The sequence below is a fragment of the Chiloscyllium punctatum genome, chromosome 27 (genome assembly GCF_047496795.1).
Source record: "Chiloscyllium punctatum isolate Juve2018m chromosome 27, sChiPun1.3, whole genome shotgun sequence".
Classification (NCBI taxonomy): Eukaryota; Metazoa; Chordata; class Chondrichthyes; order Orectolobiformes; family Hemiscylliidae; genus Chiloscyllium; species Chiloscyllium punctatum.
The window spans coordinates 11,302,479-11,329,385 of NC_092765.1; the positions used below are offsets into that span (position 1 = coordinate 11,302,479).

Below are 26,907 nucleotides of genomic sequence, written 5' to 3' on the forward strand. Positions count from 1 at the left end.
AGACGTACACAGCACAACTTGTCTGTGACAAACAAATTTTCTTAACTTCAATGGTCCCTTTTGCCAGCATTTAGCCCATATCCCTTTAAACCTTTCCTATCCATTTACCTGTTCAAATGTCTTTTAAATTGTACCCACCTCTACCACTTCCTCCTGTAGCTGGTTACCATATACCTACCACACTTTGTGGAAGTTAACACTCAGGTATTTTTTGAATTTTTCCTCTCACCTTACATTTATGTCGTCTAGTTCTGCACTCTCCTACCCTGGGAAAAAGACCACAGCTATTCATCATATCCACATCTCTTAATTTTATAAACATTCATTAAGACCACCCCTCAGCCTCCTATGCTTCAGCGAGGAAAGTTCCAAGCCTCTGCTTATAACTCAAACCTTCCAGTCTCAGTAACATCTTTGTAAATCTTTATTGTACCCTTCCCAATTTATTAACATCCCTCCTATAGCAGAGTGACTAGGATTGCATGCAGTACTCCAAACGTGACCGTACCAATGTTTTGTACAGCCGTAGCATGACATTCCAACTCCTATACGCAATGCTCTAATCAAAATGAAGGCAAGCATGCTAAAAACTTTCACCATCACCCGATCTACCCGGAACACCACTTTCAAGAAACTATCAACCTGCACTCTTACATCTCTATTTGTGTGTATTCCCAAGGTCCTACCATTAACTCTAAGTCATGTCCTGGTTCACCTACCAAATAAATACCTCTCACTTATCTGAATTAAATCCCATCTGCCATTCCTCGGCAGTGACCGAGCTGATCAAAATCCCATTGTACTCTTAGATAACCTTCTTCACTATCCACTATACCACCAATATTGGTATTGTTCACAAACTTACTAATCATACCTCTGATATTCTCATCCAAAATCATATGATCAGTAGTAAACTCAGCGCCAATCCTTGCAGCACACCACTGGTTACAGCTCTCCAATCTAAAAAACAACCCTCTTCCACCATCCTCTGTCTCTGACCATCAAGCCAATTTTGTATCCAGTTGGTTACCCCTTCTTAGATTCCATGTGATCTAACCTTATCCACTTGCAGAATAGAGGCATCATTGGCTGGGCCAGCATTTATTGCTCATCCTGGCTTGCCCTTGAGAAGGTGGTGACCTCAAACTGCTGCAGATCGTGTGTTGTAGGTAGACCACAATGTCCTTAGGAAGGAAATTCAAGATTTTGACCGTGATTTAATTTTCAAAAGGTTCATAAATTACTACCATTAATGACCACGTAGCACATTTGATCAAAGTCGCAAATCTGAAATAATAACTCTTTCTCCATCTGTGGTTGCTGCCAGATCTGTTGAATATTCATGATAATATTTCAGCATTTTCAGTTTTATTTCAGATTTCCAGCATCTGCAGTACCTGCAGATTAATGTTTGCAATTAATATGACACGCAGAAATTTAGAAGACTGTAGAGGATGGTGACAAACTACATTTATCAAAGACCAGTGTGTGGAGATTCATTTTGATGAAATAAGGATAGCAATATAAATAAGAATAGGGAAGTTGTTTTGTGCCCTTTCCCTTATTGGTTAAGCATTGAGTATAGGAGTTGGGAGGTCATGTTGTTGCAGTACAGGACATTGGTAACACCACTTTTGGAATACTGTGTGCAATTGTAGTCCCCTTCCTACTGGAAGAATGTTGTGAAACTTGAAAGGGTTCAGAAAAGATTTACAAGGATGTTGCCAGGGTTGGAGGATGAGTTACTGGGAGAGGCTGAAAAGGCTGGGGCTGTTATCCCTGGAGAGTCGGAGGCTGAGGAGTGATCATGAGGGGCATGGATAGGATAAATAGTCAGGCCTTTTCCCCTGTGTTAGGGAGAGTCCAGAACTAGAGGGCATAGAGGGGAAAGATATAAAATGGACCTAAAGGGCAAGTTTTTGACAGAGCATGGTGCATGTACGGAATGAGATGCTAGAGGAAGTGGTGGTGACTGGTACAATTTCAGCATTTAAAAGGTATCTGGATGGGTATATGAATAGGAAGGGTTTAGATGGATATGGGCCAAGTGCTGGCAAATGGGACTAGATTAGTTTAAGATATCTGTTTGGTATGGACGTGTTGGACCAAAGTGTCTGTTTTTGTGCTGTACATCTTGATGACTCTGATTGAAAGAATGGGGATTTATTTCCAAGTCTGGGTGGTGTGTGGCTTGGATGGAACTTGCAGATGGTGTCCTTATGTACCTGGTGCTCCCATCTAGCCAGATGGTAGTCTAGGAAAGTGCTAAGGATCTTTGGAGAAGGTTTGCAGGGCATCTTGCCGATGGCACACATGCTACTGAATGTCAGTGGAAGAGAGAATGGACGTTTGAAGGTGTGGTGCCAATCAAGTGGGCTGCTTTACACTGGCAAATGAGACCAATGAAGTTGAGGAAACTTGGTTGGCATGGACAGGTTGGGCTGCAGGGCCTGATATCTGTGCTGTGTACGTCTATGACCTAGATGGTGTCAAGTTTCAAGTGTTGTTGGAGCTGCACTCACCCAGACAAGTGGGGAGTATTCCATTACACTCCTGACTTCTGCTTTGTCAATGGTGTAAAAGCTGAGGAATTACTTTCAGCAACATTCCAGCCCCTGACTAGCTCTTCTAGCCTGGCAGTGCAGTTTCTGGTCAATAGTATCCCCAAGTATTGATAGTGGTTGATTCAATGATGGTGACACCATTGAATATCAAGGGCAGTTGTCAGATCTTCTTTTACTGGAATGATAATTGCCTTGTACTGGGTGGCACAAGTGTTACTTACCACTTTTCAGTCCAATCTATATGTATTGCCCAAGTCCTGTTGCATTTCGACATGGACTGCTTCAGTATTCGAGTAGCAGAGAACGGTGCTGCCCATTGTATAATCACTAAACATCGCCACTTCTGACTTCATGATGGAGGGAAGTTCCTTGATGAAGCAGCTGATGGTTGGATCAAGGACATTAGCCTGAGGAATTCCTACAGAGATGTCTTGGGAGTTGAAGTGATTGAACTCCAACAACCTCCATCTTCCCATAGGCCAGATATGACTCCAACTATCAGAGAGCTCCCCCTCACTCCTAGGTCCACATTTATTCCAGTTTTGTTAGAGGTCTTGTTGTCACACTGTCATATGTAGCTTTGATAGCAAGGATTGTGACTCTCACTTCACTTCTGGAATTCAGCTAGTTTGCACTAAGGCTATAATGAGGTCCTGGCAGAAACCAAATTTGGCATTATTTAACAGGTGTTGCTGGACAGCACTGCTGATGACACTTTCCATTACGGATGATCTCCAGTAAACTGATGGGTGGTAGCTGCCCAGGTTGGATTTACCCTGCTTTGTACATACTGGACATAGCTGGGTAATTTTCCATGTTATTGGGTCAATTGTCAGTGCAGGTGTATTGGAACAGTTTGGTTCGGGGTGAACCAAGTTCTGAAGAAAAACTGTCTGGGCCCAAAAACTTTGCAGTATCCAGTGTCCTCAACCATTTCTTGATATCATGTGGAAAGAATCCAACTGGCTCAAGACTGGCATCGATAATACTTGGGACCTTTGCTATAAGGATCATTAGCAAAGTTCAAATTAAATTTGTATCAATTAACATATCATGTCCCATCCCAAGAATCAAACCATCACATTTAAATAGAATTATGTTTGAATGAAAAAGTGTCAAAAGTATGTGAGAAACTAAGCTCACACACTTCAATAATTTCAGTCCGAGACAAAATCTGAATCAGTAGTGTCCTTTATTTTACTCTTGCAAGAGGGTGTGATGTCCACTGTCTACAAGGCAAGGGACACACACAATTCAATTAATACACGATATTTATATAATTTGGTTTCTTTTTTTTATTTCATTGCTCCTCCCCTGTTTACATCTTCCACTTCCCTAAGACTGGCACTCATTACTCCTGTTCATCTCTTGCCTTATCTGGCCTTGTCTGTGACAAAATGCTTATTTCTGACCTCAAGGCCGTTTGACCTCATCCCGCTGTGGGTCATTGTTAGGCATATCCTTTCTTCACCATTATCTACTCCCTCCATCTGTGCCTTCCCCTACCATACTTATCCTTATGACTCTTAATTGGGGTTTGTTCCTGTGTTTCTGTAAAAATGGGAAACAGATGTTTATACCTACTGTTTGTACAGGCGTATCTAGCTTAACTTCCTCCCCTCACAGCATCTTATCTATTCGCCTGTAATATCTACCATTGTTTTGCAGTCACGTTTCATTCTTGAATACAATTTTAGCTAATACAAAAACAATTATGTATTTCCTCCACATAGCTTCTATTCTTGTTGACTCAGCTCTTGGCTGAAACAATTACACACTGGTGTGAGTTCATTTACTTTGTATAAGTGAATGTATAATTAATTATAATTGCAGAAGTAACACTACTTTACCTATATCCCACAAGTAGAATGCATTCAACTAAACATCAAGGTAAGGGTCTACAACATGAGTATTGTCACCTTCTGATGCGTGCTTGCACATTAAGACTGAAGGAACTATATGCAAAGTTTAAAATAAATTCTAGCTGACATTAACAATTGAAAATATGCAAATTATATGCAACATAATGCTCAAAACAGCTCTTATCAGCAACATTACAAAAACTCAGTACAAACCAGCAAACTAATTACAAATCGGTTTGACATTTTAGGGATTACAAGGAAATCCAAGGTATGGCCCTGATACACAAGGGTCACAGAAAGGAACCTTTATAAAGGAACATAAAGGAACTTGCATTAAGTTGGCTTTTTTCACATCTTGTCAGTTATGTATTCAGACTGTTTGAGACAATATATCACTAATTTAACTTTGCAATTAGAGGGAGATAAACTATTGCTTTTCTCTTAACCCCAATATAATAAACTTCAGATAAGACAATTGCACAATTCTTTCCCAGTGTGTTTTACCTGACTTTGTTGACTTGTTGGTCCATTCATCAATGCATCATTACCACCACCATATAATCCCATTGTACCTTCATTTCGCATTGGGGTGTGCAAAGCTAGAGATCCTCCAGGTACAAGCTGAGGAAGAAATTATAGAAGTGAAACTTCAGAATACAGAGGATCCTCAATTATCCGAACGAGATGGGTGGGCACTATTTCATTCGGATAATTCATTATTCGGTTAGATCGATTCAATGCCTCTCCTCTGGGACTCAGGGCTTTCTGTTAAGTCTGCTCCCCATTCAGGAGAGGAGACTGCATCACAACACGCGTGAGCCCCTGCCCAACAGTGACCCCCACCTGCTCCTCAACCCCGCCCAGCACGGCCCCCCCCACCGCACCCTAACCCATCCAGCACCACCCTCCTGCCCAACTTCCAACCCCATCCAGCACCACCTCCCCACCTACTGTTCAAACTCCGTCTGCACCCCTGCCCCCGGCAGCCCTCTTCCCCCCTCCGGGGCAGCCAATGTGGACACCAACAGTAAGAGTGCTGCTGCCTTTGTGGGTTAAGTCTCCAAATAGCACGCGCACACAGACAGACAGACACATATGCACACACACACACACAGACAGACAGACACAGACAAATTTTTACTGCAACTTTTTGACAAGTTCCACCTCTGCCCTGTTTAGGACAATGTTAGAGAGAATATCTGGGAAAGGGAGGTTTAGGGTTCACCCCTCCAGGCAAAGTGTGGGGAGCGGGAGAGTGGGAGAGTGGGCAGGAAGTCAGTCATTTGGAGATGGTGCCTGGACTCCCATCAATGTCCAGGACTGTTCTCGGCAGCATTTCAACGACCAGAGATCGTTTTTAATGACTAGAAACAAAAGACTCAGAGTTGAAACAGTTCTTTGATGTAATGTTTCTATCGGGACCTCAAGATCTCCTTTGGATAGTTGATATTCGGATAATCGAAGTTCCTCCGTATTGCTTCATTGGATTAATGACGACTTTTCCTAGGTAAACAGTGTAAAGTTTTAATCTTGATTGAATTGAAAATTCCTTTAATTTTAACAGCTGTGAAAATTATTCAGAAACAATGAAGCTCAAAGTGAGCAACTTATGACCAATCAGTTTTTGCTAATGTCCATGCCCCAGCTCTTGCAATGATTTCCACTTCATGTGAAGATCCTGATTTTATTTGTCATTCACAGGCTAGCAAAGCAAGCACTTGCCCATCCTAAATGGAGGGTGGTGAGCCATCTTCTTAAACTGCTGGGGGATGGGGATGTGGAAGGGGAAGGAGAATAGAACAGAATGCAGAGTAGAAACAGGACTTTCGGCCCAACTAGTCCACACCGAACCTCCAAAAAGGAGTAACCCACCCAGACCCTTACCCAATATTTACCCCTGACTAATGCACTTAAACTATACATCCCTGAACACTGTGCAATTTAATACGGCCAATTCACCTAACCTGCACGGCTTTGGATTGTGGGAGGAAACCCATACAGACACTGGGAGAATGTGCAAACTCCACACAGACAGTTACCACAGGCTGGAATAGAACCTGGGTGCCTGGTGCTATGAGGCAGCAGTGCTAACCATTCAGCCACTGTTGCACCCTACGTGTAGTTCAGAAGGGTTTTCCAGCACTTTGGCTTCGCAACTTTGAAGGAATGGCAATATAGTCTCAAGTCAGGATGATGAGAGACTTGGAAGGGAATCCTGCATGTTACAGCACTTCCATGCTCCGACTGCCTTTGCCCTTCTATCTAGATGATGTTGTGCATTTGGAAGGTGCTTTCATGGGAGCCTTGACAAGTTGCTAGTGCATCATTTAGATAGAGCACACTGCCACCACTGAGTGCCAGCAAGGGAAGGAGTGAATGTTTACAACAATGAATTTAGTGCTAACCAAGGGGGCAGCTGTGACCTGGATGGTGCAGAGCTTGAATGCTCTTAGAGCTGCACGCATCCAGGCAAGTGGTGAACATTCTATCACATTAATGATCCACTTTTGTCAGGAGCCATGAGTCCACCACCCCTCCAGCATGACGACAAATATCCTCCCCTTTCAGCATTCTTAACCGGCTACTCCGTCTGTGGCATTCTGCTTCTATCTCCAATTTCTAATGAGCTGCCAGAGGAAGTGGTGAAGGCTGGTACAATTGCAATATTTTAAAAGGCATCTGGATGGATATATGAATAGGAAGGGTTTGGAGGGATATGGGACGGGTGGGACTAGATTAGGTTGGGATAGCTGGTCAGCATGGACGAGGTGGACCGAAGGGTCTGTTTCCATGCTGTACTTCTCTACCACTCTTGAATATTTGTACACTTGCTGTCCTTTTCTAGCTGGACTCTTGTACAATTACGCAATGCAGCACAATTTCTAATCTTGAAACACACATTAGCTGAACCCTATCAGAACGTTGTTCCAAGTATTTAGCTTTATACTCACCTGTGGTTTGTTTAGCAGCAAGTGAGCCTGCACCACCTCCAACATGTGAGATGTTAACTCATTCATGTCTTACAAAACCATGGATTTTAAAAGATACCAAGCTCTTCTTGTTCTAACAATTTAAAGTAACGGTCAAGTTCAAGATTAGAATTGACTTTCATGCAGAATCAAAAATTACAAGTGAATCAGTAAATAAAAAATGAGTGTAATAAAAAGCTGAAGAGTTACAGATAACATAAAATTGTTCTATTTTAATAGATACAAAAGACCAGCATTATTTATTTTGCTTAAAACATCAAAAGCAGAATCTGCCAAAAATCTATAAATGACTATTCCATTAATTTTTTAATTATCTACATACATTAGTTGTTCCCTCATCAGCTTAGTTCTTTTCTCTGGACATAGTGAGTGCCAAATGTTCAGAAACAAGAAAATCAGGGACACATTCAACTTAACAGTTCTATAAACTGCCACACTGGATAGCTCCTGATGGCATGATATACACAAAGCAACTAAAAAATACATTAAGTCGCACTTATTAAAAGAAAGTACTAAATTGTTAATCAGGGAAGTATTTCAGATAGCATATTTTCCCTCCCAATTAGTTATATAAAGAAATATAGGCTTTATATTTTAACAGAATACCATTCCATTTAATTTGTGCATTAAACAAAAAACACTGGGGGAAATAAAGCTTTTTATAAATAATTCTAAATATGAAAATGCTAAATTGGTAAAATATAAGAAGCAAATGTAATGAAACAAAACAAAAAGATATGTCTAAAGTATTAATACCTTTTCGATCAGTAACCTGTGAAGTAGAAATTCCTAAGAACAAAAGCAGCACAGGAAGATCCAAATAGAAGCACAAAAGCTGCCTCGCTTTGAGATAAGAAGTGTGGTTTTGTAAATCTTTAATGGGAGTTTTAATCGGACTAGTATTATAGAAGGGAAGGTAAAAGCTAGGTTAGAGGTAGAAATTGTAAATAGTGGTTAGTTAACTATTCTCGTAATACTTGAAGAAATAAAGTTATTAAATTTTTACTTTAAATAGTTCTTGGCCACTCGGATTTTTACAGATTAATCTCCGGCATTGCAGGTAAGACTTACCAAGCAAAGCATTACTAAATACAAAAGTGTCAACTTAAAATCAAACTGCATAAATATCAAATTGAAAGGTTACGACTGAAATATACAGATGGCACTGAATTTTTAAGTGAGGGAAACGGAGAGGAGTGTGTAGCAAATGGGCGACAAAAAGAATTTAGCTGGATGGCAGACAGTACAGGGAAAATCAGAATGACATTCTTTGGAACAGAAATAAAATTATCACATTTAACGATTTTAAACAAAGTAAAACAGAAACTCCAACAAGTAGGTATGACCATCAGACCAACTTGAACCTGTGGGTTTAGACTTAGATGCACAGAACATAAAAACAAAGTGATAATGGTTAAACTGTACAGACCTTAGTTAAACTACAGGTGTAGTGTTGTTGTGCACTTAACTATAGAACGAACACAAGAACTGAATCAAAGTCACGCTGACAAATTTGTATTGGGAACAACGGAGCAGACTCCAGCAGAAACAATAACATGGACTAGTTGAGTCAAATGGACAGTGTGGAAATCAGCAGAAAAGTGTATTTTATGTTAAACTGCGTTAAGCAGCACAGATGGTTTCAATGTTGAAGTCAGTTTAAAAATGCTTAATCTTCTTGTGTAGAGCTGCAAAAGTTAATATATGGTGTTACAGAAGTCTTCAGGATTCAGAGTTTAAGGTATTTAGCAATATGTGTTTGTTGAACTGAGTTTCATAAACGCAAATTTATGATCATCACAAGAGACTCACAGGGTAATTTAGAAGGTAGTGGATATAATGTGGAGCTCTGTAGTGATCTGCTAAAGTTACCTAATCATTTTAGAACAGAATTTAAAAAGTTATAGATGCAAGTGAAAATAATCAACACACTAAAGCAAAAAAAATAATTTTATGACTACAAATCATATAAATCACACTGGGTTTTGCAAATGAAATGCAAGGCCTTTTCAATTTGTCAAAATAAGAAAATGGCAGTCTTGATTAGTTTGGCAAAAGAGAGTTGAAGTCCGTAAAGTACAACTAATTAGATTCTCAATTTCAGACGAGTGAACACAGTCACTTGACAGGGTTGAATTAACTGTAGAAATAGATAATAAATGAGTAATATCAATTGCACCAAACTAAATTATTCCCATTTACAAACATCAAATGCTCTTTCCAACAATGAATTTGACCTACACAAACTAACAAGCAGATTGAAACACATTTACATTCTGTCCAGAACTAGATATCTGCAAAACAATAGTAGAATTGAAAGGACTAACAAAACAGAACATACTTTTACACAGAATATATACACCTACTAAATCCAAAATATAGCTAATTTGGGGCTCCAATGAGGGCTTCATTTCCTAATTGCTCCTGCAAGTCTTAATGTCTGCTTTGAATGGCAAAACAAAAAAAGACCACACGTGCTATTTTTAAATATCTGGAAGGCCCAGCCATCAGAAACATGCTGTGGGGTTGTGGAGATCACAGACTGGCATGAAGATAATACAACAAGTCAGTATGAAAGATACAGGATATTAGCAAATCCTCTCTGGTTGCCCAGTAATAGGAAGGATGTTATTAAGCTGGAGAGATTTCAGAAGAGATAACCCAGGATGCTGCTGGGTATGGAAGGCTTGAATTATAACAAAAGCCTGGATAGGCTGCAACCTTTTTCACTGGCGCACTGTAGGTGGAAAGGCCAGCTTATAGAAGTTCCTAAAATAATGAGGGATACAGATAGGGAAAATACATCTCCCATTAATCCTGGGGTGGGGAGATTTCAACATCTGGGGGACATTTTTAAGGTGAGAGGACATAGATTTTAAAAAAGATCTCTTTTTAAAAGAGGGCAGCTCGCATTTGGAATGAAGATCCTAATGAGGTGGTGGATGTGGATACAATTACATTGTTTAAAATACATTTGGATAAGTTAAATGAATAGAAAAGGTTTGAAGGGATATGGGTCAGGGACAGCCAGGTGGGACTAGTTTAGTTTGGATGATGTTCAGAATGGACTGGTTGAACCAAAGGGTCTGTTTCTGTGCTGTATGACTCAGATTCTATAAGCCACTTTAATGAGTCTAGTGGTCAGCTGCAGGGGAAAAAATAGTTTCATCCCAAAAAGGGTTTTGCTGCAACAGACCTCGAGCAGTCAGGGATCAGAAAATTCTGGGAGCCAGTAGGTACAGCTACTTATTGAAGTTACAGCTCAGAGCATTTTAGTAGCTGTTTAGAGCCCTGGGGGCTGGGGACCCCAGAGGTCTGGTGGTAATAATCACAGAGATAGTAATTCAGAAGCCTAGACTAATGTTCTGAACATGAGTTTGATTGCCACCACAGATCTCAAAAGCTGAATACAATTAAAAAGGCAATCCAGAATTAAAAACTAGCCTAATGGTGATCATGTAACCACTGCGAATGGTCATGAAAAACCCATCTAATTCAAAAGGAATAAAAATTTAACAACTTTACACTTGACCCCATACCTACATTGTATTTCAAAAGGCACTTCAGAATACACAAAGTCACACAACACCAGGTTACAGTCCAACTGGATTATTTGAAATCAGAAACTTTCAGAGCTCCATCAGGTGAAGTTCACTTGACAAAGGAGTAGTACTCCACAAGTCTGCAAATTCAAATAAACCAGTTGGACTGTAACCTGGTGTTGTGACTTCTGACTTTTGCTACCACAGTCCAATACTAGCAATTCCACATGGTCTTCTGAAATGGCCTAACAAGCCACTCAGTTATAGAACAATTAGGGATCAACAATAAATGCTGCATTAGCCAACAATGTCCATATTCTACAAATAAGGAAAAAAGCTAAAAAGCCAATAATAATGCAGTGCAGCATTGGATGCAGGTGAACGATATTTGCTGGTATAGCTGAGAAATATTGGAGCTTGCAGAAACCTTTAGAAAATCTGTTGTAAAGCTAGAATTGTGCTCATGAGTGAGAATGTGCTAGTGTGTGGTCTAAAGTATCAAGGAGGGCAGTCCCAAGGAAAGGAGAGTGAACTGCCAAGACTTGTGTTGAAATTGAGATATGATATAATGTAGCGATTTGAGGGAGCTCGAAAGCTAGATTTGTGCAATTTGAATGATTTGTTGAGTTTTAAATTAAATTTGGCAATTTAGTTTCACTAATGTCTGGGGTAGATTGCTAAGAAATCTGCACGATACTCACACCTGCTATTTGATATACTGAAATGAGCTTAACTAATGTTTGCCTGTTATCTATATTTACCTCATCAATTCTAAAAACCAGAGTGCACATTCTATACCTTGAAGGTTGTGTTACCATTCTAACTTTATATAGTAGAATGGATTTTTGTTTGTTCAAAATCCTAGAAACTCATGGCTTTATTCTTGAAGTATCTGAGATTTCAAACATTATCTACACTTAAAAAGTGTTCCTGGTCAATGATGAAGTAAAAATTTGATGGCATCATCAGGGAATGACAAGATACATGAAAAGTTCATTTACTTACATCAGTATCTACTCACTGTCTTACATCCCTAGGGGGTGCAGTCATGTCATCCAATTTGTACAAAATGTTTGTTGGTGCTTTTTCTGCATCTTTGATCATGCCAACCATAGTCACCTAAGAAAATGAAACACATCTGTAAAGCTCAATGTTAGAAGAAATCTACAACAGAAGTAATAAAACAAAAGCTATATGTTGTTATTTATAATCAAGGAATATTTTATATACTAAAATCTCAATCATGTTTTTCTGATTAGATTCCCTCCAATTTGGAAACAGGCCCTTCAGCCCAACAAGTCCACACCGACCCTCCGAAGAGCAACCCACCCATTCCCCTAACCAATGCATCTAACACTACAGGCAATTTTAGCATGGCCAATTCACCTAACTTGCACATCTTTGGACTGTGGAAGGAAACCGGAGCAAACCCACACAGACATGGGGAGAACATGCAAACTCCACACAGACAGAGGTTCAAGGCTAGAACTGAACTGGAGAGCCTGGTGCTGTGAGGCAGCAGTGCTAACCACTGAGCCACCGTGCCATTCTAAGCTCCCATACCACAATAGGAGCAGTAAGTTAATCACAAACAAAAACAGAAGCTGCTGGGAAAGCTCAGCAGGTCAGGCAGCATCTGTGAAGAAAAATCAGACCTAACGTTTCAGGTCCAATGTGTGCAGGAGGGTTTCCTGACATAATACGTAGACAGGCCAACAAGAGGTGAGGCCATACTGGATTTGGTTCTAGGTAATGAACCAGGCCAGGTGTTAGACTTGGAGGTAGGTGAGCACTTCGGGGACAGTGACCACAACTCAGTGACTTTTACTCTAGTGATGGAGAGGGATAAGTGTGCACTGCAGGGCAGGAGTTATAGCTGGGGGCAGGGAAATTATGATGGGGTGAGGCATGACCTAGGATGTGTGGATTGGAAAAATAGGCTTCAAGGGAAGGACACAAATGATATGTGGAGCTTGTTCAAGCAGCAGCTATTGGGTGTCCTTGATAAGTATGTACCAGTCATGCAGGGAGGAAAGGGTCTTGTGAGGGAGCCGTGGTTTAATAAGGAATTGGAATCCCTTATAAAAGGGAAGAGGACGGCCTATGTAAAGATGAGGCGTGAAGGTTCAGTTGGGGCGATTGAGATGTATAAGGTAGCCAGGAAGGATCTAAAGAGAGAGCGAAGAGCAGCGAGAAGGGGACATGAAAAGTCCTTGGTTGGTAGGATTAGGGAAAACCCTAAGGCTTTCTATAGGTATGTCAGGAATAAAAGGATGACTAGGGTAGGTATCGGTCCAGTCAAGGATAGTAGTGGGAAGTTGTGCGTGGAGGCAGAGGAGATTGGAGAGACACTAAATCAATACTTTTCGTCAGTATTCACTCAGGAACAGGACATTGTTGCTGATGTGAATACTGAGTCACAAGTGATTAGAATGGATGGCTTTGAGGTATGTAGGGAAGAGGTCCGGGGAATAGTGGAAAGGGTTAAAATAGATAAGTCCCCTGGGCCTGATGGCATTTATCCTCGGATCCTCTGGGAAGCTAGGGAGGAGATAGCGGAGCCATTGGCCTTGATTTTTATGTCGTCGTTGTCTACAGGAATAGTGCCAGAAGACTGGAGGATAGCGAATGTGGTCCCCTTGTTCAAGAAGGGGAGTAGGGACAGCCCTAGTAACTATAGGCCAGTGAGTCTCACTTCTGTTGTGGGCAAAGTCTTAGAGAGAATTGTAAGGGATAGGATTTATGAACATCTGGATAGGAATTATGTGATCAGGATAGTCAGCATGGTTTTGTGAAGGGCAGGTCATGCCTCACAAACCTTATTGAGTTCTTTGAGAAGGTGACCAAGGAGGTGGACGAGGGTAAAGCAGTATATGGATTTTAGCAAGGCGTTCGATAAGGTACCCCATGGTAGGCTCCTGCAAAAATTACGGAGGTATGGCAGTGAGGGTGCATTAGAGGTTTGGATTAGGAGTTGGCTGGCTGGAAGGAGACAGAGGGTAGTAGTTGATGGTAAAGGTTCATCTTGGAGTGCCGTCACTAGCGGTGTTCCGCAAGGATCTGTTTTGGGACCATTTCTGTTTGGCATTTTTATAAATGACCTGGAGGAGGGGCTTGAAGGCTGGGTGAGCAAGTTTGCGGATGATACGAAAGTTGGAGTGGTGGACAGCGAAGAACGATGTGGCAGGTTACAGCGGGATATAGATAAGCTGCAGAGCTGGGCAGAAAGGTGGCAAATGGAGTTCAATGTAGCTAAGTGTGAAGTCATTCACTTTGGTAGGAGTAACAAGAAGATGGATTACTGGGCTAATGGTAGGCTACTTGGTAGTGTGGCTGAGCAGAGGGATCTTGGTGTCCACGTACACAGATCTCTGAAAGTTGCCACCCAGGTAAATAGTGCTGTGAAGAAGGCATATGGCGTACTGGGCTTTATTGGTAGAGGAATTGAGTTCCGGCGTCCTGAGGTCATGTTGCAGTTGTAGAAGACTCTGGTGCGGCCTGGAGTATTGTGTGCAGTTTTGTTCGCCATACTATAGGAAGGATGTGGAGGCACTGGAACGGGTGCAGAGGAGGTTTACCAGGATGTTGCCTGGCATGGTAGGAAGATCGTATGAGGAAAGGCTGAGGCACTTGGGGCTGTTTTCATTGGAGAAAAGAAGGTTTAGGGGTGACTTGATAGAGGTGTACAAGATGATTAGGGGTTTAGATAGGGTTGACAGTGAGAACCTTTTTCCGCGTATGGAATCAGCTGTTACTAGGGGACACAGCTTTAAATTAAGGGGCAGTTGGTATAGGACAGATGTTAGGGGTAGATTCTTTACTCAGCGGGTTGAGAGTTCATGGAATGCCCTGCCAGTATCAGTGGTGGACTCTCCCTCTTTATGGTCATTCAAGCAGGCATTGGATAAGCATATGGAGGTTATTGGGCTAGTGTAGGTTAGGTAGGCTTCGGTCGGCGCAACATTGAGGGCCGAAGGGCCTGTACTGCGCTGTATTTTTCTATGTTCTATGTCCATTGACGCTTCCTCAAAGTGAATGGTAGCTAGGAAAATTTGTTTTTAAAGCTTGGATTTAGTCCCATTAACTAAAGAGATTCTAAATCTGTTTATATTTTCTTTTCTTTTAAGAGAAAATGACAAAAGAGCCCCAGAAACACAGCAACAAAGAAGAAAAACATAAGGCAATGTCTTCTACTCTGGAGAACCGATTTCTTCCACACAGTACACTGGCAATGGTCAGGCAGCTCGGAGTCAGTCCCCTGAACTGAGGAGATTCTAATCTCCTGGTGAAAATATACATTGTTTTTATTCCCCAGCAGCCATGTCGTGTGTGTGTGTGTGTATATGTGTGTAAAGAACAACAATGCATAAATCTTTATTCATATTCCACCACCAGGAAGGAAACACCCAAGTGGCCAGTGACAAGCCGTGCCCTTCTCAACAAAAGGAAAGGCTGAGTGACCAAAAAAGTGAAAGGATGGGCAGAGATTAAATCAAAATACAAAAGGGGAAATTTTTTTTTAAAAGTGTTGGTTTATATGAAGATAGGTTATGGGATGAGGTAAGGAGTAAATGATAGGTGGAAATCGAGCCCAAAGAAAGAGAGAAGCCGTTGACTAGACAAAGGAGTGCATAACAATCTGGCTAGGAGAGTGCCACTAACTGTCTCCATTAAGAGCTATTTACTGTCTGAGCCAGATCATTATCCCACTGTCACTATCCCCACCCCTCAGAACCCCGAGGGGAACACTACCCCTGCTCATGACTCCACCCCATTCGCCCCATCACACCCACTCCAGTTACAGATTCCGCCCCCACTCCCAGCTCCCAACACCAGATCCCAGCTCCCAGCCCTGCCGAGTGTTCACCATCCCTCTAGACCTCCCCCTCACTGAGAACGAACAATCAGTCCTCAGCAAAGGACTCACCTTCATCCCCCTCTGTCCACGCAATGAATTTAATACACACTGTGACATCGAACAATTCTTCCATCGCCTCCGCCTCAGAGCTTACTTTCACAATCAGGATTCCCGCCCACCTTCCGAGGACCCCTTCGCCCATCTCCAACACACTGTATCCACCTGGACACCCCGCGCTGGCCTATTACCTGCCCTCGACCTCTTCACTTCCAACTGCCACCGGGACATTAACCGCCTCAACCGGTCGACCTCCCTCCCCCACTCCAACCTCTCACTCTCACAACACGCAGCCCTCCAATCCCTCTGCTCTAATCCCAACTTCACCATCAAGCCACCGGATAAAGGGGGCGCAGTGGTAGTCTGGCGCACTGACCTCTACACCGCTGAAGCCAAACACCAACTCGAGGACACCTCTTCCTACTGCCCCCTCGACCATGACCCCACCCCCCATCACGAAACCATCATCTCCCAGACCATACAGAACCTCATCACCTCAGGAGATCTCCCAACCACAGCTTCCAACCTCATAGTCCGGGAACCTGGCACTGCTCGGTTCCTCCTCCTTCCCAAGATCCACAAGCCTGACCACCCAGGCTGACCCATTGTCTCAGCATGCTCCTGCCCCATTGAACTCATCTCTATCTACCTCGGCACTGTCCTATCCCCCCTAGTCCAGGAACTCCCCACATACGTTCGAGACACCACCCACGCCCTCCACCGCCTCCAAGACTTCAGTTTCCCGGCTCCCAACGCCTCATCTTCACCATGGATATCCAATCCCTCTACACCTCCATCCGCCATGACCAGGGCCTCCAAGCCCTCCGTTTTTTCCTCTCCAGACGTCCCCAACAGTACCCTTCCACCGACACACTCATTCGTTTGGCCGAACTGGTCCTCACCCTTAACAATTTCTCCTTTGAATCCTCCCACTTCCTCCAGACCAAAGGGGTAGCCATGGGCACACGTATGGGCCCAAGCTATGCCTGTCTCTTTGTTGGCTACGTAGTTGATCTTCCGTAATTACACGGGCACCACTCCCACCTCTTCCTCCGCTACATTGATGACTGCATTGGCGGCACCTCGTGCTCCCGCGAGGAGGTTGAGCAATTCATCAACTTCACCAACACATTCCACCCTGACCTTAAATTTACCTGGACCACCTCTGACACCTCCCTCCCCATTAACGACGACTGACTTGACACTGACATTTTTCACAAACCCCCGATTCCCACAGCTACCTGGATTACACCTCTTCCCAGCCTACCTCTTGCCAAAATGCAATCCCATATTCCCAATTCCTCCGCCTCCGCCGTATCTGCTCCCAGGAGGACCAGTTCCACCACAGAACACACCAGATGGTCTCCTTCTTTAGAGACCGCAATTTCCCTTCCCACGTGGTTAAAGATGCTCTCCAACGCATCTCGCCCACATCCCGCACCTCCACCCTCAGACCCCACCCCTCCAACTGTAACAAGGACAGAACGCCCCTGGTGCTCACCTTTCACCCTACCAACCTTCACATAAACCAAATCATCCACCGACATTTCCACCACCTCCAAACAGACCCCACCACCAGGAATATATTTCCCTCCCCACCACTTTCCACCTTCCGTGAAGACCGTTCCCTCTGTGACAACCTGGTCATGTCCACGCCCCCCCTACAACCCACCCTCCCATCCTGCCACCTTCCCCAGCCACCGTAGGAACTGTAAAACCTGCGCCCACACCTCCTCCCTCACCTCTATCCAAGGCCCTAAAGGAGCCTTCCACATCCAAAGTTTTACCTGCTCATCCACTAATATCAGTTATTGTACCTGTTGCTCCCGACGCGGTCTCCTCTACATTGGGGAGACTGGGCGCCTCCTAGCAGAGCGCTTTAGGGAACATCTCCGAGACACCCGCACCAATCAACCACACCACTCTGTGGCCCAACATTTCAACTCCCCCTCCCACTCTGCCGAGGACATGGAGTCCTGGGCCTCCTTCACCGCTGTTCCCTCACCACCAGACACCTGGAGGAAGAACACCTCATCTTCCGCCTCGGAACACTTCAACCCCAGGGCATCAATGTGGACTTTAGCAGTTTCCTCATTTCCCTTCCCCCACCTCACCCTCGTTCCAAACTTCCAGCTCAGCACTGTCCCCAGAACTTGTCCTACCTGCCTATCTCCTTTTCCACCTATCCACTCCACCCTCTCCTCCCTGACGTATCACCTTCATCTCCTCCCCCACTCACCCATTGTACTCTATACTACTTTCTCCCCACCCCAACCCCCCTCTAGCTTATCTCTCCATGCTTCAGGCTCTCTGCCTTTATTCCTGATGAAGGGCTTTTGCCCGAAACGTCGATTTCGCTGCTCCTTCAATGCTGCCTGAACTGCTGTGCTCTTCCAGCACCACTAATCCAGACTACTCAGACATCATGATGATACAACAAACTTAAAGGTATTTCAGGCATATAATTTTTGCCAGTTTATCAAGAGTGCTGTTAAGAGTGGACTCTGATTGATAGAGGCATCGTTATGGAGATTACAGCAGTTAGACGAGAACTGACAGTTACATTCCAAGCTCTGTTTAAACAGTTCGGCTGATCAAAGCACTGCCCTAAGAAATGACTCAAAGAATGCCTCTCACTTGTTGAGTTGAAACAGATACAATGACTGCACGTGTTCTTTTTGTCTGCAAAGAACTGGGTCTTGTGTATGAATAAGTGGCTACCAGCATACACAAGTCTGCCACACTGCAAGATCCACTAAACTTTAAAATGCTTGTCAATGCAATCCTTCAAACACATGTTAATTTAGCAAATGTTGTTCTCATGTTTTCAGGTTACACAAGTTTGTTGGTTGGGTACAGCAAGTACTTTGTTGCAAACAGTTCAAAGTGATATGCTGTTTGACAATTCACCAGTCTTTCAGACACATGGCCTATATAACTCACACCACACTAACAGGATGTGGATTTACTGTTGCCAAATTTGCATATAATACAAACATGGAAAAACAAGTTGAGAGAGGGATACAGTTTACAGAGATATTCACAAGTTAAGTAAATGGACAAAAAGTTGGTAAATGGAGGAAAATGTGAAATTGTTTATTTTGGAAAAGAAAACAGGAGAACAGAATATTATTTAAATGGCAAAAAGTTACAGGAAGCTGCAACACAAAAAGGAAGTTCTGGTGAATTAAACAAAGCTAGCACACAGGTGCAGTAGGTAACCAGGAAGGCTCTTATTTCAAGGAAACAGAAGTATCAGAGCATACAAAAAAATACTGCAAGCGTACAAGGTGCCGGTGAGACCACATCTGGAGTACGGTGAGCAGTTTTGGTCCCCTTATTTATAGTCATACAACACGGAAACAGACCTTTGATCCAACCAGTCCGTGCCAAATATAATCCCAAACCAAACTAGTCCCATCTGCCTGCCCCTGCCCCATATTCCTTCAAACCTTTCCTATTGATATACGGTATCAAATGTCTTTTAAATCATTGTAATTCTACTGTATCCAGCACTTCATCAGGGAGTTCATTCCACATGCAAACCACCCTCTAAAAAATTCACCTCTCTTGTCCTTTTTAAATCTCTTGTGTTATGGACCAGGCCAGACACCCTCAAAATAATATAAGGAGGTACCCTAGACCCTAAATTTTTCTTATTTTAAAGAATTGTGAAATAGATATTCCAGGTTTGATGCAGCTGGTCAAACCACTTGGCTTTAAGCAAAACAATTTATTTAAACACTACAGTTGAAACGTGAACAAAATTTAGCCTAACTTAACTGTTGGAAATTTTAACTAATTAACTGCTCCAATACAGTAACATCCCTTAAACACATCCCTTGACAAACAGGTAAATTCAAAAACATTCTTACAGACAGGACAGGAGGGAATAACATCCAAAGAGATTTCAGAAGAAGGTCAGAGGAGTTCTTGACTGAGGCTTGCAACTTCCCCGGACTCATGTCGTGACTGTTACAGCCAAAGCAAACTAGAAAAACCTTAACTGGGAGAACCAGCCACATTGTTAAAACTAGCCTCTTTGGCAGCTCTACCTTTACGACCTCTCTTGGGAGAGGAAAAAACCCAAGGACAAAATAACCTTTTTAAAAAGTGACAGCATTGTCGCACTGCTTTTGCATTAAAAATGTAATTCCCGATTTTAGAGAAAAGCCAACTCTATATCTTTTATTATTTTATAAACTTCTATCAGGTCACCTTTCAATCTCCTACCCTCCAGTGAAAGATATCCCAGCCTTTCCTTATAACAAACCTTCCATACCTGACATGATGTCATTTCATTGAAGGCAGTTCAGAGGAGGCTCGCTAGGATGACACACTGAAGGTTGGTCTGCAGGTACAAGCTCTTAGGAAGGCAAATGGAATTTTGTCCTTCATTGCTGAAGGGATTGAGTTTAAAAGCAGAGAGGTTACGTTGCAGTTGAACAGGGTGCTGGTGAGGCCACTCCTGGAATACTGTGCGCATTTTTGGTCTCCTTACTTGAGAAAGGATGCACCGGCACTGGAGGGGGTGAAGATGAGGTTCACTGGATTGATTCCGGAGTTGAGGGGGTTGGCTTGAGAGACTGAGTAGACTGGGATTAAATTCATTGGAATTCAGGAGATTTATATAAAAGTATGAAGGGAGTCAATAAGATAGAAGTAGAGAATATGTTCCCACTAGGCAGAAGTGGGTACTGGAGATTAGAGTCATGCTGGAAAAGCACAGCAGGTCAGGCAGCATCCAAGGAGCAGGAATGAAACCTGATCTGATGACGAGCTTTTGTCGATTTTCCTGCTCTGCGGATGCTGCCTGACCTGCTGTGCTTTTCGAGCATCACTCTAATACGTTCCCACTGGCAGGTGAAGCTAGGACAAGACAGCAGAACATCAAGAATAGAGGGAGCAGATTTAGGACTGAATTGAGAATGAACTTCTTTTCCCAGAGGTTTGTTGATCGATGGAGTTCCTTGCCCAGTGAAGTACTTCATAAATGTTTTTACAGCTAAGGTAGTTTTTTTTGAACAATAAAGGAATTAAGGGACATGGTGAGAGCGCAGACAAGTGGATCGGAGTCCATGAAAGATCAGCCATGATCTTATTGAATGGAGGAGCAGGCTCAAAGGGCTGGACTGCCTACTCCTGCTCCTTGTTTTTATGTTCTTAGGATCCCTGGTATGGATGGATTGTCTTATGAGCAAATGGTTAAAACAGATGGAGACTCTACTCATTGGAATTCAGAATGATGAGAGGTGATTTCATTGAAACATATGGAATTCTTAAGGCATTTGATAAGGGAAATGCTGAAAGAATACTCCCCTCAGGGGAGGGTCTAGGATCAGAGGGCATAGACTCTCAGAATGAAGGTTCATCTGGAGAGTTAGTAAGGTAAGTATTTTTTTCTTACTTATTCAATCTCTCTTGGCAATTTAGAGCAGAGGGGATGGAGGCTAGGGCAGTTGCATGCTCCTCTAGCAGTATGGAGGTGGTAAGGGTCACCAATGGTATCCCTGCGGACTTCACCTGCAAGAAGCGCACCCAAGTCCAGCTCCTCACAGACTGCATTAGGGAACTGGAGCTGGATAAACTTTGGATCAGTCTGAAGGCTGGGGGGAGCAGAGTTGATAGACAGGAGTTATAGGGAGGCCATCACACCTAAGTTAAGGATAAAGGTAGCTGGGTAACTGTCAGGAAAGGGCAAGGGAATAGGCAGACAGTGCAGGGATCCCTTATGATCATTCCAGCATACAATAAGTATGCTGGGAGGTTTAAACTAGTTTAGCAGGGGGGGTAGAACTGGAGCTACAGATCTGAGGATGGAGTAGCAAGCGAACAGCCAGATACAACTTGCAGAGAGTGAGAGAGGAAGGATAGACAGTTGATATGGCAAAGATGCAGTCAGTGTAATGGGTTGAAGTGTGTCTGTTTTAACACAAGTAGTATCAGGAATAAGGGTGATGAACTTAAAGAGCATAGATCAGGACTTTGAACTGTGATGTTGTGGCTATTACAGAGACATGGATATCACAGGGGTAGGAATGGTTGTTGGATGTTCCAGGGTTCAGATGTTTTAAAAGGAAGGGGGGGCTTGGGTAAAGAGGTGGGGGAGTGGCATTGCTCATGAGGGATGGTATCACAGCTGCAGAAAGGGAGGTTGTCAAGGAGGGTTTGTTTACAGAGCCCATATGGGTGGAAATCAGAAAAAGGAAAGGAACAGTCACTTCATTGGGAGTTTTCTACAGATCGCCCAATAGCAAAAGAGATACAGAGAAGCAGATTAGGAGACAGACTCTGGAAAGGTGCAGAAGTAACAGGGTTGTTGCCATGGATGATTTCAACTTCCCTAAAATTGATTGGATCCTCCTTAGTTCAAGGAGTTTGGATGGAGCAGTTTTTGTCAGGTGCATCCAGGAAGGATTCCTGATGCAATATGTAGATAGGCTGACGAGAGGGGAGGCCATATTGGATTTGGTGCTTGGCAACAAACGAGATCAGGTGTCAGATCTATCTGTCGGAGAGCATTTCGGTAATAATGATCACAATTCTTATTGTCATGGAGAGGGGGATAGGAACAGATGGTAAGGAAAGTATTAATTGGGGGAGGAGGAAATATGCTGCTATTAGGCAGGAATGGGGTGCCTAAATTGAAACAGATGGTCTCAGGCAAATGCACAACAAATGTTTTTCTTGTTGATTTTTGTACTCCAGTACATACAGGAAAAAAAAAAGACGACTTGGTGGCACAGTGGTTAGCACTGCTGCCTCACAGTGCTAGCAACCTGGTTTCGATTCCCGCCTTGGGTGACTGTCTGTCTGTGTGGTGTTTGCACATGCTCCCCATGTTTGCGTGGGTTTCCTCCAACATTCCAAAAGATGTGCAGGTCAGGTGAATTGGCCATGCTAAACTTCCCATAGTGTTAGGTGCACTAGTCGGGGTAAATGTAGGAACATAAGTCTTGGTGGGTTACTCTTCAGAAGGTCGGTGTGGACTTGTTGGGCCAAAAGCACTGTAGGGAATCTAAAAGAAATGTGGAGATTGTTTAGGGAGCACGTGCTGATAGTGCTCAATAGATTTGTCATATTTCCTGAGACTAGGAAGGGATGGTAGGTTGAAGGAACCCTGGGTGACAAGGGATGTGAAACATTGGTAAAGAGGAAGAAGGAAGCTTACTGAAGATTGAGGAGGCAAGGATCAGACAGGGCTCTAGAGGGTTACAAGGTATCCAGAAAGGAACTCAAGAATAGACTTAGGAGAGCTAGAAGGACGCATGAAAAAGCTTTAACGGATAGGATTAAGGAAAACCCTCAGGCATTCTACACTTGCAAGGAACAAGAGGGTGGCTGGAGTGAGGGGAGGTCTGATCAGGGAAAGTGGAGGGAACTTGTGCCAGGAGTCAGAGGAGATAGGGGAGGTCCTTAATGAATAGTTTACTTCAATACTCACTACTGAGACAGACCTTGACGTTTCTGAAGACAGCATGAAACAGGCGGATATGCGTGAACAGGTTGATGTTAAGAAGGAGGATGCGCTGAAAATTTTGAAAATGTAAGGATAGACAAGTCCCCTGGGCCAGACAGGATATACCCAAGGTTACTACAGGAAGCAAGGGAAGAGATTGCTGCCCTTTGGCAATGATCTTTGCATCCTCACTGTCCATTGGAGTAGTGCCAAGTGATTGGAGGGTGGCAAATGTTATTCCTTAGTTCAAGAAAGGGAACAGAGATAATACTGGGACCTGCCATGACAAAGGCCTCCAAGCCCTCCATTTCTTCCTCTCATGCCATCCCAACCAGTACCCTTCCACTGACACCCTCATCTGCCTGGTCAAACTGGTCCTCACCTTAACAACTTCTCATTCTAATCCTCCCACTTCCTCCAAACCAAAGGGGCACCCGCATGGGCCCCAGCTATGCCTGCCTCTTTGTCGGGTACATGGAATAATCTGCAGCTACAAAGAAATCATCCCCCACCATATCCTCTGTTACATCGATGACTGTATTGGCGCTACCTCGTGCTCCCATGAGGAGGTTGAACAGTTTATCAACTTCACTTTCACCCAGATCTCAAATTCACCTGGATCATCTTGGACACCTCCCTCCCCTTCCTGGACCTCTCCATCTCTGGCAACCAGCTAACCACATACATGTACTAAAAACCCACGGACTCCCACAGCTACCTGGACTACACCTCCTCCCTTCGCACCTCCTGTAAAAATGCCTTATTCCCAATCCTTCAACTCATGTATTCCCAGGATGACCAATTCCACCATAGAAAATCCCAAATAGCCTCCTTCTTCGAAGTACGCAATTTCCCCTCCAAGTGATCAACAATGCCCTTCAGTGCATCTCCTCCACTTCCTGCACCTCTGACCTTAAGCCCCGCCCCTGTCAACACAACAAGGACCAAACCCCCCTGGTTCTCACCTTCAACCCACCAACCGCAGTATATATCACATCATCCTCCGCCACTTCTGCCACTACAAAGACCCCACCATTAGGGATATATTTCTCTCCCTACCCCCATCAGCATTTCAGAGAAACCATTCACTCTGTCAGATCCATGCCCCCCACCAGCCTTCACCCCACTCCTAGCACCTTCCCCTGCCACTGCAGGGGTTACAAACCCTGTGCTCACACCACCCACTCACTTCCATTCAAGGCCCCAAATGATCCTTCCATACCAACATTGGTGATACATGTATGGACTGAACTGCCAGAGGAAGTGGTGGAGGCTGGTATAATTGCAACATTTAAAAGGCATTTGGGTGGGTATATGAATGGGAAGGGTTGGGAGGGATATGGGCCGTATGCTGGCAGGTGGGACTAGACTGGGTTGGGATATCTGGTTGGCATGGACTGATTGGACTGAAAGGTCTGTTTCCATGCTGTACATCTCTATGACTCTAATGTTATCTGCCGTATCTACTTCGAGGAGACAGGAATTCAACTTGCGGATCATTTCAGAGAACATCTCCCAAACACAGGCACCAACTCCACCGCTCCGTGACTGAACACTTCAACTCCCCCTCCCACTCCCCAAAGGACAGGCAGATCCTGGGCCTCCTCCATCGCCAAACCCTTATCACATGAGGCCTGGAAGAAGAAAGCCTCATCTTACACCTTGAGACCCTGCAACCAAATGGGATTAAAGTGGATTTCATCAGTTTCCTCATTTCCCCTTCATCCCACCTTATCCCAGTCCAAAGCCTCCAACTCGGTACTGCTCTCTTGACCTGTCCATTGTCTTTCCCATCTATCTGCTCCACCCTCCTCTCCGACCTATCACCATCCCACCCATCTTCATCTACCTTCCCCCTAGCCCCCCACCTCAATTTATCTCTCAGCCAACCCCAGTCCACAAGCCTCATTCCTGATGAAGGTCTTATGTCCAAAACATTGATTCTCCTGCTCCTCGGATGCTGCCTGTCCTGCTTGCATTTCCAGCACCACAGTCGCAACTCGGATCCTGGGAATTACAGACTGGTCAGTCTTACGTCAGTGGTGGACAAAGTATTGGACAGAATTCCAAGAGACAGGATTTATGATTACTTGGAAAAGCATAGTTTGATTAGAGAAAGTCAGCATTGCTTTGAGTGAATCACAAATCTTACTGGATTCTTTGAGGATGTGACAAAATACTGAAGGTAGAGCAGTGGATTTGGTACATATGGATTTTAGCAAGGTGTTTGATAAGCTTCCCCATGGTAGGCTCATTCAGAAAGTAAGGAGGCATAGGATACAGGGAAATCTAGCTGTCTGGATTCAGAATTGGCTGGCCCATAGAAGACAGAGGATGGTGGAAAATGGAAAGTATTCAGCCTGGAGCTTGCTGACCAATGGTGTTCTGCAGGGATCGGTTTTGGGATCTCTGCACTTTATGATTTTTATAAATGACTTGCATGACGAAGTGGAAGGATGAGTTATTAGTTTGCCAATAACACAAAGGTTGGAGGAGTTGTGAATAGTTTGGAGGGCTGTTGTGGATTGACAAGAGGCATAGATAGACAGAGACTTTTTCCTATGGCAAAAATTTCTATGATGGGAGGGCATATTTTAAGGCAACTGGAGAACCATTTAGGGAAGATGTTAGAGGTAGGTTCTTTACAGAGTGGTCAGCACATGCCAGTAGTGGTAGTAGAGTTAGATACATTAGGGTCATTTAAGTGACTCAGATAGGCACACGGAAGTTAGCACAATGAAGGGTATGTAGTTTTGTCTGACCTTACAGAAGAATAGAAGACCAGCACAACATCGAAGGCCTACTGTTGTATGTTCTACAGTTCCAGACATATATCCCAAATTATTAAGCTCCCAAGTGAACAGACGAGCCCACCCCCATACTTTATTCACCTGCCCCCTTCTTTGGTCGCAAGATAAATTTAGAAAACCATCCACTAAGGTACCAATCCCTCCTCCCAGACTAAAACGATTTCAAGTTTTAAAAAGGTCCAATTTAGCCAAGCAAACAAACGTATGAGTTTATGATTTATTAAATGAAATAAGTCAGCCCAAAATATATATGGATCAATCTCTGTGGTTCAAAAGTCATAGCTTATAGCCACTGAAGGAAAAATAAACTGGTTTTATTTAGGATTAAAAATTGTTTTGTTTTTTGCAGAGAAAATAGCCCCTGAGCTTGCACTGGTCTGATGGCTCCTGACTAGTTTGCTTACAGGACCAAGCTGTACAGGTACCTAGGAATCAATCACAATCGTTCGCATGCAGATGGCTTTTGTCGATAATTGGTCACTAGTCCATGCCAGTTAATCTCCTTTTGCACACAGTCCTTCACTTCAGCTCATCTGCAAACTACACAACTACTACCTCAACAAGCAGCTATATAACCTAGATTGGTCAGGGGGTGGGATCCTGATAAATATTTCAGAGGGCAGAGAAGCTTAGATGAAATTCAAAGTTAAAATGCTAGTAACTGAGTCTGCCAAGCAGATGAAATGTATGCTAGATAAGAAAGAGTTATAACTAGGATGTTGCCTGGAAGGAAGATCTTACAAGGAAAGGCTGAGGGGCTTGAGG

At 43.5% G+C, this 26,907-nt stretch overlaps 1 protein-coding gene across 5 annotated transcripts in view; it reads right to left on the minus strand.

Annotated features, from left to right (window-relative positions):
* Positions 1-26,907, minus strand: part of LOC140453419 (replication protein A 32 kDa subunit-like) — a 47,509-nt gene that overhangs the window by 16,299 nt on the left and 4,303 nt on the right. For 4 of the 5 annotated variants that reach the window (XR_011952380.1, XR_011952379.1, XM_072548073.1 and 1 more), the window contains exons 3-5: positions 11,964-12,077; positions 7,378-7,489; positions 4,931-5,047 (exon numbers count right to left, since the gene is read on the minus strand). Coding sequence is in view for 3 of the 5 variants with exons in the window: in XM_072548073.1 (XP_072404174.1) it covers positions 4,931-5,047; positions 7,378-7,443 (183 nt within the window). In the remaining 2 variants the exon portion in view is untranslated. The other variant, XM_072548074.1, reaches the window with a different exon arrangement.